The sequence below is a fragment of the Thermobia domestica genome, chromosome 11, assembly GCF_964235325.1.
Source record: "Thermobia domestica chromosome 11, izTheDome1.hap1.1, whole genome shotgun sequence".
Taxonomy (NCBI): domain Eukaryota; kingdom Metazoa; phylum Arthropoda; class Insecta; order Zygentoma; family Lepismatidae; genus Thermobia; species Thermobia domestica.
Genome location: NC_137464.1, coordinates 170,833,092 through 170,847,079, shown reverse-complemented (window position 1 = coordinate 170,847,079; position 13,988 = coordinate 170,833,092). Strand labels below are relative to the sequence as shown.

Below are 13,988 nucleotides of genomic sequence, written 5' to 3'. Positions count from 1 at the left end.
CTCAACTCATCTCAACCTTCTCTAATAATACTAATGCTAATGCTAATAATAATGACAGCAATACTATCTTCACTCTCTTTTCCAATACAACATTTCAATTATTTGCCATTGTGCTAAGACATGTGACTCAACTTCCTTAGAAAAGAGATAAAGCGCAGAAGGGTTAGTGGTGCTCATTATCCGTACTCTCTATTGTACATGTTTCTAATCCCGAAGTGATTCGGAGCTCACGTAAATGACAGTTTCGTCCTTCATAACCTCCGTATTGCATAAGGACGTGTTTGAAAGTTTCTAGCAAGTACATCTATTATGAAACCAACAACTTTGTTACAATAGCCTCAGGTACTTACCAGAAAACCGGAGTTGCTGCAATGACCATAACGCCCATTTAATTTTTAATAGAAACAAGAACACATCATTGTAACGGGTCATATTTGAGGAGTTCAGAATTAAAGTAATCGGCCAACCAACCTAGAAGCAAAAGTTGCTGATATTAATTTCGCAGTGAAACAAAACATATATATGATGAACAACACTGGAAACATACAAGAAATTAGAACTTGAATAACTTGAATAGGAATACATCTAATAATAGATTAAAAGTTTTTCTCGTTTCATTGAAGTTATTGTTTCAATCAAGAATATCCCACTTTTACAGACATGCAACTCAGTTCTACTTCTTGAATTAATAGCAAGCACTTACGCTAGAGAAACTATTTTAAAGCAACATTTGCTTTTCTCTATTAAAATATATTGCTTAAATCTATAACAATCTGGACTTTTATTAAGTCAAAGTGTAACAATCATTATTTACTGTAACATTTTTCAAGATTCTGAAAGTTCGTGAGATGTTTTTGAAATTATCGATAATCTTCAGAGTCTTAAAAACATAATATCAACTTTGGAAGATCACACGACGAGGTAAAAGACAATCTCTACCATTCGGCATCATCGAATAAATTAATAACTCTTCCCTCAAACGTAATTTGTAATTTTAACTAAAGAACAGATTTTTTAATAATATGTTAACTAGGGAGCAGATTTTTCTTCTTTTTTCTGTTGTATAGGAAATTGATCCTACTCGGTAGAAGTGACAAACACAAGATTATGATATAATCTGTAAAACTTATCTCACATACAAATGCATGGGAGTTTTGCTTAAAATATCAAAAGGAATTGATGTGTTTGAAAACGCTTTCGTATCCAGACAAACCAGGAACAAAAATTGGGAAGTGAATTTTTTGTTTCATGCCATGTAAAACGTACTCCAAAGTAAAGAACAATAAAACTGGAAATAACATGGTGAAAGTAAGTCAGAAAAAGGTATGTTTGCCCCTTCAAGAACAGATAGAAAAAAAAAAAAACCTTCACATGATCCCAATGCAGCTTTACAACTAAGGTAGGTCAAAATGATCTTAGTTCATTAGAGTGTATCAATATGTATCACGTCGGAAATCATATGCTAACATGATTAATAAATATTTTTGTCAGAAAGAAGAAACACAATTGAAGACTCGCTGTAAAAAACAATGTAAGTGCCACCTTGCAATTGTTTCACATTTTAGTCAGAAAGGGATGTATGTCCCAATGGAATTCTTCTGTAAACACGGAATGTGTCTTGTCTATTTGATGGTGTTCCAAGCGTTAATCAGAGATGGCATCACTTGCATGTCCAGGTGCTGTCATCTGTTTGAAACCCTGTGTCTTCCCTTTATATGGAAACGATTTACTCATTGCAAGCAGTATTGAGTGACAACCTGTAACTGCGTTACTTTTGAGCCTGTTGAGTCGCGAGTCCTACAAAAATAAAAACTAGGTCCACCTTTGATGAAATGAAGCCATGGAAAAAGACTAATGTGCTTAAACATGACATAGACATTGATAACCTGCCAGATGTTTTTCCATCTTTGGAAACAGAAACACAGATCAGTGTCGAGAAGAAACAAGACCTCAAAATGTTCGAATATATGGATACAAAATACCACAAGTTTTACAATGATTTGATACTGTAGACTGCTTGGGATATGTTATGATACTCAGATTTTTTGTACACAGTAGAATAACATAAAAAAATAGTTTTCACTGTTTTGGCCTATTGATACTAGGAACATGCTATGCACACATGTAAGTAGTTTTATGTTTCCTTTCAAATTTTATTCTATGGATTAAATGAAACCAATATATTCTTGTATGACATTTTTATATTTTATTGCAAATCTGTGAATGTAAGATTGTGTGGCACTAACATTTGATGCAATCTTCGTTACATTGCAATATATAATGACATTTACAGTCTTTTCTGCTATTGCAATTTGACGGTGACAAGTACAGGGTTTTCTACAAAATTATTGTTTGTTTTATTTTTTGAAAAATACATTTATGCTTTAGTTAGATTTTCATACCTAGCTTCACTTCGTCATATGCTGTGTTGTATTTCTAAGCAATACTATTTCTATTTAGTGACGCTTGGGCACAACTTACTGTCTTTTGTCTCTACTGTTAAATACTGTTGTTGGCACTTACATTGTTTTGTACACCGAGTCTTCAATTAAGGACTCCAAATATATGCTTTTCTACAAATTTGAACAAAACAGGACATATGACTGAAAACACACATGTGTTGAAACAATATATTCCTTTACTAAGAAGCAAGTTTTCGATTCTTATTTTTTCATCAGAAACAGAATAACAAAACTGAATTTTAAGTTGAGCAGGTTAAACACATCCTGGAACAGATACCAGCACTTTCATCACAACAGTTAAAAAGAAAAGCACGTAATCCACACATGAGCAACTCGCATGAATATAATGGTAAAAGCCACTTCCCGTGAAATTGAGTTATCAGACGGAATAGATTGGGATACAACCATAGAAATATGTAGGTAGTTTAATTTCGGAAATTTAGCTGCAGATAGCAGAGGAAACTTATTTGTTTTGTGTCATTGCTCTGAATTGCATGGGAAATTTGAACCTTTATTCCGTTTTCTCAAAAGTTAGGAAATATGATATACCTTACGTTTCCCCGAGCCACTCATATGTTTAGTTCTTTTCACCACAAGTCATCACATCAATTAGAACGAGAATATCAAGAGGCAAACGACTTTTAAGATTTTTTTTCATTAATTTAAATAAATTATTTTTTTACACAATATTTCACATATTCAAACATGTTCATTTTTTTCTGGGTGTATATTTTCGTCTTTGATGATGATGATGGGTGCTTCTTAAAGAGAATTCGCAATCCAGATACGTACCTGCATATGACAATTAGGAGCATACTAGGTACATACTGATTCACAGCGATCAATACTTACTGCATAGTTTAAAGCCATGATATCAAGAGCGTTAACTCCGGGAGACATGAAGCTTTCAGGTGCTTTCATTGTTACTGAAAATCGAGATATGGATTCAGGATACCTGGAGCAGATGCATTCTTCTAGATGATTAGTCAAAAATTGACCATTTGCCCATGGCTCACCACGATTCAACTGGAAAGAAGAAGATTACCTTTGGAGATGTGGAAAAGTTAAGTCGGTAACTACTGGCGTTTGCACAAAATCATACCTTGTTATTTTACTATTTTATGCGGTACTTAAGACAAAATAACTTTCATTTTCTGAAGATCATTAAAAAAAAATAATCAGTATATATCAAAATTCTAGATTGTGTTAATACTAAATCTACCAATGCTTCAAACAATATTTCTATAGGCCATTGGATGGGACATATATATATATATATATACATATATATATATATATTTGCAAACTTTTCTATTAGTTTTTGCATCTATACAAACATTTAATCACGTATGTTTAAAAGTATTACGTTATAATCAAATTTCATACCACCAACCGGCAAAAGTTGCAGACGATCAGTTAATACTTAATCAATGTTTTAGAAAATTATGCCAGTATTCTTCACATTTTTAAAGGTCATTCGCATTGGCGGATTACTTTCAATATCGTCAATACAATGACCTGAAAGTAGCCTTCACGCTGAAAGAATTTATTGAAAGGTTATTTTTTAATTCGTATATATGTCTTTACTTCGAATAATAATCATCCCATATTCTGATGTCAAATGTATCCATTGTGTGATGTTCTGTATGCAGTTATAGACGAATTAAAAAAAAAAAAAAAAAAAAACTTATAAAACAGACAAACTATTTATAAGTATTAATAATGTCAGGAAACAACAAACATAATTAATCGAATATATAACACGCCAAACGTGGTAGACAAAGTAGCAAATTATCTAACTTGAAAAGATCACTCTCCATTTGCATTACACATTTCACTTTTGACCTAGAACACCAGATAAGATTAGTTGTAGAACTCATGCAAGTACCCTGCAGTTACTCAAATCTAACAAACGTCATATCACATACTTCGTTCTATAGTACTACAATCTCAGCTATTACAATAAACTAAAACAGCTGTATAAAGGCTTGACGTTACTCCTTTTACAATAACTACAAAGTCAATCTCCTTTTTCCTATATCATCTACGATGTTGCTGTACTGTTCTTATTGTACTTTCACTTATCGATCACACAATTTCACATTTTCTCTGTATTACTTATTTATCAGAATACTGTTATTACTTTATGCAATACCGAAACCATACACGGTGAAATATACTATTAGAATATGACCTGAGACACTACTTATTTCTTTCCAAGGTTGTGTGTCTCCATCGGGAATTGGACCCAGGCTCACCCACTAACTTATTTATCACAAAGAAAATTAACCCTAGAATTACTACGGGTATGGGGAGGATCAAATTTAGCCACTTCACTTTCAAATGATTGCTATTACACTTGAGTTAATTTCTTGAACTAAACTAAAATAACAGACATTTTCTGAATTAAATATCTTCTACTTAAATGACGGTAGCTTAGGTGGTTCTCCACAGTCAGTTTACGAAGATATGAAAACTCTAATAGAAGAATCAAAAAAACTTGGTCTGGACGTTAACCCATCTAAATGCGAACTTTTTTTTTCATATCTGGGAACCCAAGCAAAGAAGTTGAATCCCAGTTTCAAGAATTGTTACCTGGGATAGGACGGTACTTGAAAATGAATTCTCGCTCTTATGATCACCCCTCTTTGAGGATGGATATGAGGAAACTTTCGATGAGCAATTAAATATATTAAAAATAGTAACTCAGCGTCTGAAGACTTTACCAGCGCATATCGCCTTTTTTCTACTTAAGAATTGCCTGGGAATACCGAAACTGATATATATATATATATATATATATATTTTTTTTTTTTTTTTTTTTTTTTTTTTTTACGTACCACTCCCACATGGTCCATGCCTTCCAAGGTACTTCAGCTTGATGATTGTTTGAAATATGCATTACAATCAATCAATTATCAATTATTCTTTGAATGAAAATCAATGGACTCAAGCAAGCTTACCAATTCGCTTAGGAGGTTTAAGTGTAAGAAAAGTCTCAGATTTAAGCCTTCTAGCTTTCCTGTCCTCATGTTTGGAAGTGAAGCCACTTGTCTCAAACATATTAAACATTCCAGTTGACAAAATGGAAATTCATCACATGGCGGAGGGATTGGATATATGGAATGGTATCGACAATAATGAGACTCCCGCTGTGTTGGACTTACAACAGAATTGGGATAAAATTATACTAACAACAATAATTGATAAAGAATTGGTCCTTGAGAATGCATCTGATATTGCCCATTTTAAATCCTTACAAAGAAAAGAATCTGGTGCATGGCTACAGGCTACACCGTCAAAAAATATTGTAACTTTCTTAGACAACACGTTTCAAATTTGTGTCGCTCTACGTCTCGGCTTAAATATCTGTCACAGTTTCAAATGTATATGTCAAGAACAGGTTGATGAAAAAGGCTTACATGCACTAAGCTGTTATAAGAGTGGAGGTCGGATTTCTCGTCATGAAGAGCTGAATAATATAATAAGACGAGCTCTTGCCAGTATTGATGTCCCAAGTATTTTAGAACCATCTGAAATGTCCAGGGATGATGGGAAACGACCAGATGGAGTGACATTAGTCCCTTGGAAAATGGAGCAACGACTAGTATGGGACGTCAACTGTGTAGACACATTTGCACCTTCCCATTTAACTTCATGATGTAAAGAGGCCGGAAATGCTGCTGAGACAGCCTGTAAGCGAAAACACACGATATATTCCAAATTAAAAGAAGATCATATGTTCATTGCCTTTGCTATGGAAACTATGGGAGTTTTTAGCCAGGAAGCTAGGGAATTCCTAAAGGAAATCGGATCGAAATTAAATCTCAAGACGGAAGATCCAAGAAGTGCACAATTTTTATTTCACGTATTAGTCTAGCAATTCAGCGTGGTAATGCAGTTAGCATTTTAAGATCCTTCTTTTCTTCTAAAATGAAAGACATTCTTATTTGAAATGAACCAGAATTTATGAACACTTTGGACTCAAAATTTTGTAAAATATTTAAGTTTTGTTAACTCCATGATATTTGTCATGCTACTTCCAAAGATGAGACTTACTCGCTCTTCTCAAGTATGTAAAAATATATTCAAAGAGCACTTTGTCATTTTCACATTGTGTCAAATTCAGCTAATTATCTAAAAAAAAAAAAAAAAAAAAAAAATTGTTAAAAAAAAAACAAAAAACTTTGAAGTAGTTCTACTATACATTTATCGTAAATAGTTACATATGTGACATTACTTCTATTACTGAAGCACGGACATGTTTATATTACAGACAGGTCTTCGGTAAAGTCTTGGTAGTGTAGTTACACGCTTACGTATTTCAAAAATAAATAAATAAAATGAATTATCAGTGATTGAAGTTCTTCCTCGGAATTGCAACTAACCTGATTAAAAATATAGGAGTAAAATGTATGCATGAGATCGCCAGCTTCCATGAGAAAAACTCTTCTGATCATCGAAATGTGAGTCCATAAATGATATTCCTCCATTACGATCTCTTTCACCATGCTACTTGCTACCTTGTGTTTTTCGTCTATTAACAGAACTAAATATTTATTTATATTATGTCTAATGTGTGCAACGTCTGATGGATGCAACTTGTAGCTGAAAGACAATTAAAATACAATCATCACTACTAGTATGTCAAATGTGTTACAAAATACTAAAAGTGCAATAAAAATTAATACTAATGTGATAGAGGTGTTTCAATCATTCATTCAAGTACACCACAGTTTAGATAATTTATATTACCAAGCATTCAAAAAGTAGTGCAATCCTATGAAAAAAAAAAAAAGCAATATGTTTTATTTTCTTTTGTTGCAGGTAATGAAGTGCACTGAAACCTCGGAACTGAGAAGCTACGGGATACAGTTTGCAGCACCTATATCCATTGTCACACAGCACAAAGTCTTGAGGGAAAAGTTTAATCAAAAATATAAAATAGTATTAAAAACAATTTGTAATTACATTGTCCTGATTTAAACTACTCTGTTCTATTGTGTGTTGAAATGTCACAATTGACAATTATTGCCAATAATACCCAATAAAACACCTACTTTTTGATTGACTAGCACTATTAGTGGAGGCCGAGAGCAATGGGGATCATCGCTTCCGTTCACCACTATCCTTCAGTTTTCAGTAGTCATTATGGTTTAGACAGGAACTCATCACGTGTGCGGTGTCGAAGTGTTTTCAAAAACAGAAGTTCTGTGATTACAATGCAAAGAGATTTTCATTGAAAGCTTGCTATTTCACGTAATGAAAATGTTTCTGATCGAAAGACTATCTTGTAATGGGTCAAGGATTTCCAAACAACGGGTTTACCATTGGAAAAAGAATAATCTAGCCGACCTACAAGTGCTTGTACGCCTGAGAATATTGAAGCTATGAGACAGTTTGTTTCGCAATCCCATAACGTTATCAGGGTGTCTACTAAAGTTCTAAAATGAAATTTCCTAACTTTTTCATGACCTTTTCTTTATCAGACTATAAAATTTCTTAACATTCACAAGAGCAAATTTTGGTGCGAAGTAAGCTGACTTTTCATGCATGCGATAGTAGCTAACTTTCGTGACTTTTTCTTAACTTTCATGACCGTTTTCTGGTTTCGTGACTTTTTCGTGACTTTCGTGACCGATAGACACCCTGGTTATGCAAGTAAGCATGACGCAACTGTTGGCCTTTCTAGGGAAAGTCTAAAAAGAACTTTACAAGAAAGCCTGCAATAATTACATACTGTTTTCAATACCATTTTATATTTTTGAACAAACAGTATTTAACTCTAATACTTTTTGTTAATTAGTCTTTAAAATGTAAGTTTTATATGGTCATCTTGTAGCACAGTTAAGAGTCACAACGACAGTGAGACCGATTATAATGTTAATTATCAAAGCTTTACGTGTAATACGTCTTTGCTGAACTTAAAAGACCTAATAGATACGTTTGTTGTAACGGTGTCACCCATTCATGGCTTCCAGAAAGAAAGTGCCAGCCATTAATGCCGCAAGCATCGACGAGAGAAGGCTCCGAAGAATTGACCAGAGTAAAAATCTTTTATACAAATCAGTTCAAGGTGTGCGTTGTTATATGGATGATAAGGAAGTGTTCATCGTGCTTAAGCTTCCACTGTCATGTCTTTAAAATAACTTATTGGTTAGGGGCACAAATATTCTCCTGCCCTGGGGCCCCCATATAGATTTTGTTACAGTACTTATTCTGACGTTTGAACATTTCGGACTGTTGGAATGAGTTCGTTTTGTAAAGGAACATTACTTGGAATAAGATGTCTCAAGTTTCTGACTCAAGACAAAGCAGCATATGATATTCCAAGGGACTTCTCCTTTCAGCGAGACCAGTTGCAACGTTCGACAACGTTTTACCTTGGAATGAGTGAATAGCCATACCATAACAAATAGTGATAGATATCTGTCGTCGACAGAAAGTTTTACCATCATTGCTCCACACTTTCGTTATTGGAGGGATGGGAGTCGAGGACTATGTAGTTCGGGAAATCAATCTGCTGACATGCCCATTCTTGCTTAAACTTGGGTTAGCATGCCATCTGGATTGTAACTAATCAGCTTAATGACTCCGAAAACTATAGATTCGACACTAATATCGATTTTTTTTTGTTTATTTCATGTCACCCTCTTCCATCCCCACGGGGGGTATTAATCCTAAGGTATTTGTTTTCAGATTGTATACTCATCATCATAGGTATTCTGCCCTTATTGCAGGTCACTTGCCGCAGCTGAGAAGCTTCCATGCTCCACTGTCCTCCGCTAACCTCTTCGTCTTCACGTATGATCTTTCTGTTTTTATATCATTCATTAATTGTAGTCTCCTTCGCCTTCTCCCTCTCCTTCCTGCCACCATACCCTCTAGGACGTCCCTCATGATACAACTTCTTCTTAGGCAATGTCCCAACCAATTTCTCTTCCTCTTCTTAATAATATCTAAAAGTGTTCTTTTCTCACCCACCATTTCTAACACCCACTCATTCGTTTTCCGCTCGACCCACCTAATTCTTTCCATTCTTCTCCACACCCACATTTCGAAGGCTTCCAGTCGTTTTTCATCACTTTTACGTAATGTCCATGTTTCCGCTCCATACAGTACAACATTCCACACGAAACACTTATGAGTCTTTTCCTCAACTCTTTATTCAAGGTCCCACAAAACATACTTTTATTCCTCCTACAGGCTTCTTTCGCCATTCCTATCCTTGCTTTTATTTCACGTTCGCACTTCATATCATTACTAAGAATACTATCCAGATATCGAAAACTATTCACTTGTTCTATTTTCTTCCTCCCCACTTTTATATCTGACACACACCGCTTCGTTCCAATAACCATGGCTTTTGTCTTTCTAACATTTATTTTCATCTCATATTCTTCAAAGCCCTTCCTCAGGGTTTCTAACATTTTATTGATTTTCTTTTTAGATTCTGCAACAAGCGCCATATCGTCTGTAAATCTTATGCATCTAATCATTCTACCTCCTACCGAAATGCCGTCATCATCAGGTAGGCTCTTTTTCACTAACTCTTTTAGTGAGACATTAAATAGTGTTGGCGACAGACAATATCCTTGTCGAACTCCCCTTCCAGCTGCAGTCTCCTCCATCAGTTCTTCCCCTATCCTCACACTTACTTGTTGGTCCATGTATAAGTTTCTTATGAGTCTTCGATGTTTCCATTCCAACCCAATCTTCTTTAGAACTCCAAACAACAATTCACGCGGTCAAAAGCCTTTTCTAGATCAATAAGCTAAACATACACCTCTTCCCCTTTTTCTATAAATCTTTTACCGATCGCCCTTAATAATCCAATAGCATCTCTTGTGCCCTTACCTTTTCTGAACCCGAACTGCTCATCCTCAACTTCTCCATCTGTTCTTCCATATAACCTTCTGTTCAGTATTCGGAGCAGAATTTTAGCTGCATGAGATATGAGACTAATAGTTCTATAATCCTCACATCTCTCTGGATTGGATTGCTTAGCCATCGGTATCATGGTCGTCTCCAGGAAGTCTTTTGGCCATTCTCCTGTTTTCATATATTTCATTGCATAGTCGGAACAATTCTTTGTTTCCCTTGTCTCCCATATTTTTAATAAATTTGATATATTATCTATCCTGGTTGCTTTTCATTCCTAATCTCGGATATAGCATTTTCATACTCATCCCAAAGAATACTAAATCCTTTATCATCCTCGCATACTTCACTTTCTAGTTCAACATTTAAGCTACATGGTCTATCCCTACTCTCATATAAGTCTTCAACATATTCTTTCCATCTTCCTATGACCTTATTTCTCTCTCTGACTACCATCCCATTCTTATTTTCTACTGCCATCGTAATACCCCCTTGTTTCCTCCGAAATGCCATAGATTTCACCTCCTTGTACATTTCCTCATATTTCCCAACTCTTTCTAATTCTTCCGCGGTGGCTCAGTGGTAGAGCGTTCATCTCTAGTGCTTGGGGTTCCAGGTTCGATCCCAGCCCCCGCCAAGTGAACTTTGTGGTGGACAAACACCATGTGCGGGGGTTTCTCAGGGTTCTCCCGTTTCCTCCCATTTTCTTCATTACTCATCATCACCGTCTCCTTTAGCCTAACCGGCATAACCGTGGGACGTAAAACTCAAAGATTTCTTTTCATTTCATGCATTTTCTTTTGTAAAACTCTTCCCTCGCTCTGTCTGTTTCCCTTCGTAATTCATTATTTAACTTCCTGTACATCTTTTTGCCCTCTTCTGTATCAACCTGTTTCCACGTCTTCCTTTCTCTCATTTTCTGCAACATCTGCTCTGTAACCCATGGTTTCGTAGCAGTTTTGTGTTCGCGGTAACCTACTGCTTCTTCTGCAGCCTGCTGTAAGCAACGTTTAATATGTTCCCATCGTGCGTTGCTACCTGCGCCTATCCTTTCCTCGTTTGAATATTTTTCTTCGAATTTTTCAACGAAAAGATTCCTTATTTCCTCATTTTTCAACTTTTCAGTATTCAACACTTTGTTGCCTACTTTTCTTCTGCCTACATTTTTTAGTTGAATATCTACTTCGGCCAGCACAAGATTATGATCAGAGAAAATATCAGCCCCGGGAAGGGTCTTCGTATTCTTTAAGCTATTCCGATACCTGTCCTGAATCATAACATAGTCTATATGATATCTTCCGCCGTCTATTGGTGATTTCCATGTGTATCATCTTCTCTTGTGCTGATTGAACCAAGTGTTCCCAATTACTACTGAATTCTGTCTACAGAAATTCACTAGTCCCTCTCCTCTTTCATTTCTTTTGTCTAAACCATATATGCCTACGATACTACCTTCCTGTTTCTCTCCCACAACTGCATTGAAATCTCCCATTAAAATTATGCATACACCCTTCTTCTCCCTATCTATAATTTCTTCTATTTTCTCAGAATTTTCCTCCACTTCTTCAGTTGCAAGCGAAGTCGTCGGTGCATATGTCTCTATCACCACTAGATCCTTTGTTTTTCCTTTAAGTCTTAACTTCATAACTCTATCATCAATAAATTCTACTTTCACTACCTTCTTCTTTAAGCGCTTTCTAAGAATTATTCCTACACCATTATGATCGCCCTTTTCATTACTGGGTAAAACATTCTATATCCTTCGTTGTGCAACACCCCATTACCTTCCAATCTAACTTAAACTCCTACCAAATCTAGATTATTTTGTTTCATTTCTTCTTTAAGATTTTCTAATTAGCCTCCCTATAACATAGTACGTACGTTCCATGTCCCTATCCTAAACCTTTTGCTCTTGCCTGTCTTTCTTTCTCCGTCTGTCTTCCCCCATTACCTTCTCGTCCAATAGTCCTTCCCAAGCCATCCCCCTCCCAGAGATCCGAATGCGGGGATATTTTACCTCCCGAACTATATTTTGACTTGCGAAAGACCATTGTACATCTGTTCTCTTTTTGCTGCCAGCAAACTAGGGAAAAATAGAATGGTGATTTCCCGTTGCCTTCCAGTCCGCAGTATCCCAGCCGTTAAAGTCACTCTGACCACGCCTGGGACTAATGTCCAAGTTGCCATACCAATATGATTTCCGCCAACTTGGTTACTGGAGAACTGCTGCCTTCTCCCATAACACTCTTCGTCTGGCTACTCCATTTAGACCAATTCGGTAGGGGTTGCCCTTTTGATAGTGAACTACCACCGACACAGCTCTAAATTTCACTGTAGCACGCAATCCTCCCCACCCGACACATAAGTGTCTTCGTAAAGGTGGTGTTTATCGGGGAGGATGTATGTATGCTATAGATTCGATAATAATGTCGGTCATTTTGGAGGTGAATCATTTTTCACCTCTTCTAAGCTGCATGTCGATGGAGGCTGAATTGGCCTTAAATGGAATCTAGATTGTCCCTATTCATCTTAGCGAACCCGAAAACTATGAAGTCGATACTAATATTGGTAATTTTTGACTATTTTTACTGCCACCACTCCCAATCCCTTAAGGATGTTAGAGTTGTTCTGCTCCCATAGTACGGCATTGGCAGTGTCACTATTTATCGTAACAACCCCGAACTATGGATTCAATACTAATATCGGTTTTTTTCATTCTTTCACATACTTTCTTTCCACCTTGTAGGGGTGCTACGGGTGTTTTACCCCCAATGTATTTGTTTCCAGATTCTAACTCATATGTGTACTAAGTTTGGAAATTCACCCCACGCGTTCCACAGATATCCTGGAATATAAACACATTTATGTAGCTCTTTGCGAATTATTAACCATCCCTTAACCTATATTCGGCAGATTCTTTGAGATCTGGCACGTACTAGACTCCATCTGTGTACTAAATTTTAGATCGATCAGCTGAGCACTTTTTCATGCAGCAAAGTGCAATTCTTACAGTTGTCATTCCCTGGGAAGATTCTCTTTGCAATCAAATTAAAAACAAAAAAAAAAAAAAACTTTAATTGATCACACAGCAACACAAGAACTGCCCAGTGCGGGACCGAAGGCGCGCCCCAGCCCTTTCTCTCTTCCAGCTTTTAAATTTCAAATAATTCTAAAGCACGTTTTGCGACTCAAAACGACTGTTATTTTCTTGAAAGTTATCTCTACTAATTTGAAAATTTTCTAAATTTTCAAGGTTTGATAACGAAATTCATGCTTATTTCAGAATTTTTCATGATATACGAAATCCACGGCTTAGTTAGTTTACATGCCTTTTGCGGTTCAGTTGGCAACTCGTAATTGTAATGGATTATCCTGTCGTTTGCCTTAAAGATTTTCTTCTTTGGATAACGACCAATGTGACAGAAAAATATACAATAATTCTTATTGAAACACCTCTATTATAACAGTGGTTTGATAGTTATTCCCGAGTAAGAAAGGTGTCCTACTTTCAATAGATTAGAAGATGCAAATATTCGAATCTGGTCTATAGAGGGTTTAAGTTTTCAATGGGTCTATTCGTTGTTTAAGATACAAAATAACTCAAAGTTTCAAGAAATTAGAATGCAATACTTTGTTGACAAATAA

General features: G+C 35.8%; 1 protein-coding gene across 2 annotated transcripts in view; it reads right to left on the bottom strand.

Annotated features, from left to right (window-relative positions):
* Grip128 (gamma-tubulin complex component 5) overlaps window positions 1-13,988 on the bottom strand; it is a 136,571-nt gene that overhangs the window by 34,043 nt on the left and 88,540 nt on the right. For both annotated transcript variants that reach the window (XM_081731328.1, XM_081731329.1), the window contains 3 exons: window positions 6,851-7,070; window positions 3,315-3,488; window positions 351-471 (listed from right to left, as the gene is read on the bottom strand). In XM_081731328.1, coding sequence (XP_081587454.1) covers window positions 351-471; window positions 3,315-3,488; window positions 6,851-7,070 — 515 coding nt within the window. The remainder of the gene's footprint in view (window positions 1-350; window positions 472-3,314; window positions 3,489-6,850; window positions 7,071-13,988) is intronic.